Below are 8,814 nucleotides of genomic sequence, written 5' to 3' on the forward strand. Positions count from 1 at the left end.
CAGGGCCGGGCAGGTAAAAAAGAAATAAGTGAAAGGAGTATTCTATTTATATACAGGGAGCTGAAACAGCAAAAATCATAGTACGGTGGGCCAAAAACAAATGCATAAATAAAAACTGGAAGCATCTGACCAAATAGGGTATAAGTGAAAGCCACAAACGTAGCCGCGATATGCAGCAGAACTGAATTAACAGTATGACCTGACGGGAGATGTAGTCTAACAGCCATAAGTGCTATTAGTGAATACCATACTTAATAACTATGTGGATAGGGCACAAACAAGAATAAAAAATCCAAAACACATCTGAGCAACTCACTTGGTAGAATTTTAAGATATTGAAGAAAATTGCGTACTAATAAGCTAAGCAACTATGTGTTTTGCTTTCAGGTCAGTAACTTCGATCTTACAACAGAAAAGGTGTTGTCAAGCACTGAAGCAAGAACAATTTTTTCTACCAAGAGTCCACTGCTTTCAAGGGTGTGCAGCTCACTGGGCTTTGATATGAAAAATAAAAGAGTAAGAAAAAGAGAAAATGATCATTTGATAAAGGTAACAAAAAATAACCCTTTTCTCTTTAACTGATATGTGACGTATTAAGAACTCCTGGTTTTAAAGACATTCCTGGAATTGAGGGGCACCCAGGCTGCCCTCATGTCAGTAGAGCATGTGACTTGATCTCTGGCCCACGAGTTTGAGCCCCATATTGGGTGTAGAGATTACTAAAAAAAAAAAAAAAAAAAAAAAAAAAAAAAAGACATTCCTGAATTCTAGAGAGCAAGAAATGTTCTAATTCTAGATCAAGGACTAGTTAATAAAGAAAGTACTTGGGGGCAAAATCTGTGGTGGTAGAGAGAGAATAAAATATATACTAAAAACTTTGGATGCAATTTATTTTGTATAAATGTACACTATAGACTGAATGTTTTCTCCCTAAAGAACCAATTTAGCAGCAGATAATTTGAGTGCCCAAACTGACAGTGGAAACTGTCCAGAGAAGAGAACTCCTTGTTTCAATCCATGCTAAAGGTAACTACCTGCAATTAAAGGAATAAATTCAGGCCACTATTCTCAATATTGTTGTACAGTGGTTTGATGCAAGCTAGGTCAAAAAAGACAAGCATGTTGAAAGATGTGTCTAATGGAAAAAATCAAGGATAACTGAAAAACTTTTCCAATATTATTGAGATATAAGTATATAGTAGTTTATGGATGGGAGATGAAAGATACATTGTCAGAAAAAAGCTTGTTACTATTATTGTTACTTATACCATAAGGTTTGTTTTCTATACTTTGTTGGTCTGATACCACAAATAAGAGTCTTATCTAGCATCGAAAAGCGGCTCTAAACAGTTTATGGTACATAAGGAGATGCATCTGTACCATAAATCAATTTAATAATATAGAATAAAAAAAAATACAAGCTGACTGATATTCACATTGACAAGTTAATCCCCTATCCCAAAAGTGGAAGTCAACTGGAAAAATTAAAGATCATAAGGTTACTTTGATGATGAATAAAATCAGAAGCTAGAAACAGCCTTCCACGTCATCCAGGTATTCTTGTCCATTGATCTAAGTGTCCACTCATCTTAACGAGCCTGAGATTCATTATTCCATTTTCTTCCCAGACTTCAATTTTTTATTACTCCCAAATTGCTGTTCCACTCTTGATTATATCAAGATTTGTACCAAAGCCTCCCATTGCTCTATTAAGTGCTAACTCTCTTTAATACTACTAGCTTACTATATCCACGAGGATCTGTTGCTAACATAAATAAGTATGTCATAGAAAGTCCAGAAAGTCGTCCTTATTTTAAGTTCATTACTCATGTTATAATGAGCACAGATTGAACTAAATTTACTTATAGATGATTCTTCAAAAGCAGCACAGTAAAAAGTTTAACTGCAGGAATATAGCACTAAAATTCTTCAGGAAATCTGAAGACTGTATTATAAAACAAATAATTTCTTATGTATCTATTTTAAAAAAAGAGCTTCCAAATACTGAAACTTACTTTTTTCACAATCCTTTTACTACAGGATTGGGTAAACAGATGATTTAAATACCTTCTGAGCAGCATTATTAATTTTATTAGTAGTGTTAAGACAGACAAGTGGTAGCCCACTGTGGAAAACAGTACGAGGTTCCTCAAAAGTTAAAAATAGAACTATTTACTTCATCTGGCAGTCTCACAACTGGCTACTTATATACAAGGACAAGAACACTAATTCAAAGGGATATAGTGCACCCCTATGCTTCTAACAGCATTACTTACAATAGCCAAGATATGGAAGCAGCCCAAGTGTTCACCAACTGATGAATAGATAAAAGAAAATGGATATATATATATATATGTATACAGATATATATATACATATATACATATATATATGTATATGTATACATATATATATATATGATAATATACACACACATACACACACACACACACACACACAATGGAATATTATTCAGCCATGGCAATGAAACCTTGCCATTTGCAAAGACATCCATATAGCTAGAGAGTATAATCCTAAGTGAAATAAGTCAGTCAGAAAAGACAAATACCCATATGAGTCCACTTATATGGAATTTTAGAAACAAAACAAACACGCAAAGGGGAAAAAAATAAAGAGAGAGAGAAAGACAAAGCAAGAAACAGACTTGTAATTATAGAGAAGAGACTGATGGTTACCATAGGGGAGGGTGGGGGAATAGGTTAAATAGGTGATGGAGATTAAGGAAGGCACTTGTTGTGATGAGCACAGGTAATGTGTGGAAGCATTGAATCACTATACTGTACACCTGAAACCAATATAACACTATGTTAACTAACTGGAATTATAAAAATATTTTAAAAAGAATAAGGATATAAATAAATGGATTAGGTAAACGGAGGATTTATCAGGAAGCAATGGGACATTCTAGGATCTTTCTAAAACTAAGTGCATACAAGGGAAAAACCCCAAACACACACACACACACACACACACACACACACATTGCTTAAGTGTTAAATCTAATTTACCTATTTATTAATAAGGCTGGATTATATTCAAATAACCTCAACCAATGCATTTTATTTATTTATTTATTTAATGATTTTATTTTATTTATTTGACAGAGAGAGAGAGACAGCCAGTGAGAGGGAACACAAGTCAGGGAGTGGGAGAGGAAGAAGCAGGCTCCCAGCAGAGGAGGAGGCCTAATGCGGGCTCAACCCAGCACCCTGATCACGCCCCTGAGCCGAAGGCAGACGCTAAAGACTGAGCCACCCAGGCGCCTCATCCAATGCTATTTTAAATAAAGAACTAAAATGTTTAGGTTGATAACTTTTTTCTTTTTAGAAAATCATGGAATTTTTGTTTGTTTTAAGCCAAGAGAATCTCATCCATATATAACCACGGTCAATTCATAAGGTTTTGCATTTAAAAACCTGCCGCTATGAGTCAAGCAAAATATTCTGGAAGATAATACTTGAACACACGCGTGCGCGTGTGTGTTGCATGCGTATGTTCCATGCAAGTACAATCATGTATTAAGAATTTCCAGTTACTTGTTATTCGCTCTTACCCCTTCTTTTGGGTCTGTGAGTCCTCCTGCATGACCATGCCAACATGTCCTCTTTTCTATCAGTGGCCAGGCCTGGAGAACCTAGTTGAAGATGACACCAAGTTATCCATTAGCTATTATAGAATTTCAGATCTTTAAAACTCTGACTTAGACAGCTTAATCTATGTCCCATACAAATTATAGGCATAGTCTTTAGCTTAGAGAACAAAGAAAAACACCTTCAAAATTAGCTTACAGATACACTTACACAAAGAATATTGAACTATAATACTCATACAGAAGTTACTTGTTCTAAAACAGCTTTCGAAATGTTTGAAAACTTACATTACACTTCTACAAGATTTATACCAGCTTTCTTACTGTCATTTGCTCTTACGGTACTCTGTAATCTATTACTTATCACTGGCAAGCAAAGTATATCATACGGTTAACCTATTATACCCCACTTGCTTCCCACATGTATACATTTTTTTGCTTTATAATTTAATATAGTTCATTTTACATGCTAATTCTTTTCCTTATTCTTGCTCATATGTGTGTGTGTCTTTTTAATATTTCCTGTCTATCATATGCTATAGTAATATGCATGCATATTTTGTCTTTCTTATTACATGGCAAATTTCTTGAAATTAAAGATAGTCTCTTTTATCCCTGTATGTCCATGGCCTATACCAAAGCCCAGAAGTGGCAGAGTAGATTTCAATGCCTAATGCATTAGCTTATAAAACTGAACTATCCATAAATCTCCAACAAGCCTTGAAATATGCACACATCTTGTCTACTTTTAAAAAGAGGCTTAAGATTAATTCTTAGGTTAGATAAATATAAAACTTTTACTGGAGAAAATATAATAGTCATTTGAGAAAATAAAACAGTTAATAAAGACAGTAAAGATGAGGCTCAAAATTTAAGCTTGCTAATACTTAAAAGTTTTCCTCAATTAAAAGATACTTAATGAAGAGGAGTTAAGATGGCGGAGGAGTAGGGGACCCCTTTTCCAGCCAGTCCCCTGAGTCGAGCTGGATAGGTACCAGACCAGCCTGAACATCCACGGAATCAGCCTGAGACGCAGGAAGATACATCCGGATCTCTACAAATGAACATCTCCAGCGATGAGTATTGAGGTACGAATCGGGGAGCCGTGAAACCGTGCACAGATACCGGAGATAAACGGAAGGGGGAGGGAGCCGCCGTGTTCAGACGCCAGGAAGCGGTAGCCAGCTGCACAGGGGAGCGGGCGGACTCCCGGACCGGCACCCGCAAGAGAGCAGACAGAGACGACTGTGAGCCGGGAACACGCGCCACCAGACTGAGGGCCGGAGCTTCGGAGCACGTGGGGGAGTATGGCGGCTGGTGGTATTAGAAACACAAAGGACAGAGACCCGCCGGCCCTGGAAGTGAGGGCTGGGATGTCGGGTGTGGGGCGCACATCCCGCGATGCTGCAGGGTTGAGCAGCACCAACAGAAAAAGAGTTAAAGTGGCCAGAACATCAGTGGAGAACGGTCTGCGATCCTTCTGCTCTGAGACAGAGGATGAGATTCGGCCACTGCTGCTGTGTCTCTCAGAAGAGGCACAGCAAACCTCCAGAGAAAGCCGCGCCAGAGAACAAAAGCCTGGAAATACCGGCTCACAGTGTGCCCATCCCCATCCCCCTCGCAGGGGACACAGAGACTCTACCCAAACAGGGCTGCCTGAGTACCGGCGCGGCAGGCCCCTCCCACAGAAGGCAGGCTGAAAAATCAAGAAGCCCACACCCCTAAGGTCCCTATAAAACAAGGGCGCACGGCCTGGGTCCCGGTCAATAATTTAGGCTCTGGAAAACCCCGCAACCTCTCCTCATCAGAATGACGAGGAGGAGAAGTCCCCCCCACCAGCAAAGAAAAGACAATGAGTCTGTGGCCTCTGCCAAAGAACTCATGGATATGGATATAACCAAATTACCAGAAATGGAATTCAGAGTAACAATGGTCAAGAGGATGTGTAGACTAGAAAAAAGTATTAACGAAAATGTTAATGAGAATATAGAATCTCTAAGGGCGGAAATGAGAGCCAATTTGGCAGAAATTAAAAATTCTATGAGCCAAATGCAGTCAAAACTAGAGGCTCTGACGGCCAGGGTGAATGAGGCAGAAGAACATATCAGCGAACTGGAGGATGGATTAGTAGAAGAAAAGCTAAAATAGAATCTGGACTCAAAAAAATCCACGCACAGGAATGTAGGTTACAGGAGATTACTGACTCAATGAAACGTTCCAATGTCAGAATCATTGGCATTCCCAAGGGAGTGGAGAGAAACAGAGGTCTAGAAGAAATATTTGAACAAATTGTAGCTGAAAACTTCCCTAATCTAGCAAGGGAAACAAACATTCGTGTCCAAGAGGCAGAGAGGACCCCTCCCAAGCTCAACCACGACAAACTTACACTACGTCACATCATAGTGCATTTCGCAAATATTAGATCCAAGGATACAGTATTGAAAGCGGCCAGGGCAAAGAAATTTCTCACGTACTAAGGCAAAGGTATCAGAATTACGTCAGACCTGCCTACACAGACCTGGAATGAGAGAAAGGGTTGAGGGGGCATTTGTAAAGCTCTTTCAGAGAAAAACATGCGAATATCTCCAAAGGCAAGAGAAACAAAAGATAAAATGAACTTGTGGGACTTCATCAAGATAAAAGTCTTCTGCACAGCCAAGGAAACACTCAAAAAAACTAAGAGGCAGCCCACGGAATGGGAGAATATATTTGCAAATGACACTACAGATAAAGGACTGGTATCCAAGATCTACAAAGAACTTCTCAAACTCACACGCAGGAAACAAATAAACAAATCATAAAATGGGCAGAAAATATGAACAGACACTTTCCCAATGAAGACATACAAATGGCTAACAGACACATGAGAAAATGTTCAAAATCATTAGGCATCAGGGAAATCCAAATCAAAACCACACTAAGATACCACCTTATGCCAGTTAGAATGGCAAATATAGACAAGGCAAGAAATAACAATTGTTGGAGAGGATGTGGAGAAAGGGGATCCCTCCTACATTGTTGGTGGGAATGCAAGTTGGTACAGCCACTCTGGAAAACAGTGTGGAGGTCCCTTAAAAAGTTACAAATTGAGCTACCCTGTGATCCAGCCATTGCACTACTGGGTATTTACCTGGGGGATGGGGATGGGCACACTGTGAGCCGGTATTTCCAGGCTTTTGTTCTCTGGCGGCTTTCTCTGGAGGTTTGCTGTGCCTCTTCTGAGAGACACAGCAGCAGTGGCCGAATCTCATCCTCTGTCTCAGAGCAGAAGGATCGCAGACCGTTCTCCACTGATGTTCTGGCCACTTTAACTCTTTTTCTGTTGGTGCTGCTCAACCCTGCAGCATCGCGGGATGTGCGCCCCACACCCGACATCCCAGCCCTCACTTCCAGGGCCGGCGGGTCTCTGTCCTATCTCCGGTATCTGTGCACGGTTTCACGGCTCCCCGATTCGTACCTCAATACTCATCGCTGGAGATGTTCATTTGTAGAGATCCGGATGTATCTTCCTGCGTCTCAGGCTGATTCCGTGGATGTTCAGGCTGGTCTGGTACCTATCCAGCTCGACTCAGGGGACTGGCTGGAAAAGGGGTCCCCTACTCCTCCGCCATCTTAACCTGTATCGATAACTGCATTTTAAATATGAAAAGCAAGCTTAAATTTTGAGCCTCATCTTTACTGTCTTTATTAACTGTTTTATTTTCTCAAATGACTATTATATTTTCTCCAGTAAAAGTTTTATATTTATCTAACCTAAGAATTAATCTTAAGCCTCTTTTTAAAAGTAGACAAGATGTGTGCATATTTTCAAGGCTTGTTGGGAGATTTATGGATAGTTCAGTTTTATAAGCTAATGCATTAGGCATTGAAATCTACTCTGCCCACGTGCAAGATACTGGTATAGGCCATGGGACATACAGGGATAAAAGAGACTATCTTTAATTTCAAGAAATTTGCCATGTAATAAGAAAGACAAAATATGCATGCATATTACTATAGCATATGATAGACAGGAAATATTAAAAAGACACACACACATATGAGCAAGAATAAGGAAAAGAATTAGCATGTAAAATGAACTATATTAAATTATAAAGCAAAAAAAATGTATACATGTGGGAAGCAAGTGGGGTATAATAGGTTAACCGTATGATATACTTTGCTTGCCAGTGATAGAGTAATAGATTACAGAGTACCGTAAGAGCAAATGACAGTAAGAAAGCTGGTATAAATCTTGTAGAAGTGTAATGTAAGTTTTCAAACATTTCGAAAGCTGTTTAGAACAAGTAACTTCTGTATGAGTATTATAGTTCAATATTCTTTGTGTAAGTGTATCTGTAAGCTAATTTTGAAGGTGTTTTGCTTTGTTCTGCTAAGCTAAGAGCTATGCCTATGAATTTGTATGGGACATTAGATTAAGCTGTCTAAGTCAGAGTTTTAAAGATCTGAAATTCTATAATAGCTAATGGATAACTTGGTGTCATCTTCAACTAGGTTCTCCAGGCCTGGCCACTGATAGAAAAGAGGACATGTTGGCATGGTCATGCAGGAGGAGGACTCCACACAGACCCAAAAGAAGGGGTAAGAGCGAATAACAAGTAACTGGAAATTCTTAATACATGATTGTACTTGCATAGAACATACGCATGCACACACACACGCGCGCACGCGTGTGTTCAAGAGTATTATCTTCCAGAATATTTTGCTTGACTCATAGCAGCAGGTTTTTAAATGCAAAACCTTATGAATTGACCGTGGTTATATATGGATGAGATTCTCTTGGGCTTAAAACAAACAAAAAATTCCATGATTTTCTAAAAAAGAAAAAAAGTTATCAACCTAAACATTTTAGTTCTTTATTTAAAATAGCATTGGATGAGGGGCGCCTGGGTGGCTCAGTCTTTAAGCGTCTGCCTTCGGCTCAGGGCGTGATCCCAGGGTGCTGGGATTGAGCCCCGCATTGGGCTCCCTCCTCTGCTGGGAGCCTGCTTCTTCCTCTCCCACTCCCCTGACTTGTGTTCCCTCTCACTGGCTGTCTCTCTCTCTCTCTGTCAAATAAATAAATAAAATCATTAAATAAATAAATAAATAAAATGCATTGGTTGAGGTTATTTGTTATATAATCCAGCCTTATTAATAAATAGGTAAATTAGATTTAACACTTAAGCAATGTGTGTGTGTGTGTGTGTGTGTGTGTGTGTGTG

At 39.2% G+C, this 8,814-nt stretch overlaps 1 protein-coding gene across 2 annotated transcripts in view; it reads left to right on the top strand.

Annotated features, from left to right (window-relative positions):
• ABCB7 (ATP binding cassette subfamily B member 7) overlaps positions 1-8,814 on the top strand; it is a 202,540-nt gene that overhangs the window by 119,551 nt on the left and 74,175 nt on the right. For both annotated transcript variants that reach the window (XM_008703059.2, XM_040630520.1), the window contains exon 3: positions 8,105-8,191. In XM_008703059.2, coding sequence (XP_008701281.2) covers positions 8,105-8,191 — 87 coding nt within the window. The remainder of the gene's footprint in view (positions 1-8,104; positions 8,192-8,814) is intronic.

This window comes from Ursus maritimus (assembly GCF_017311325.1).
Source record: "Ursus maritimus isolate PB19 chromosome X unlocalized genomic scaffold, ASM1731132v1 scaffold_X1, whole genome shotgun sequence".
In the NCBI taxonomy this organism is placed as follows: domain Eukaryota; kingdom Metazoa; phylum Chordata; class Mammalia; order Carnivora; family Ursidae; genus Ursus; species Ursus maritimus.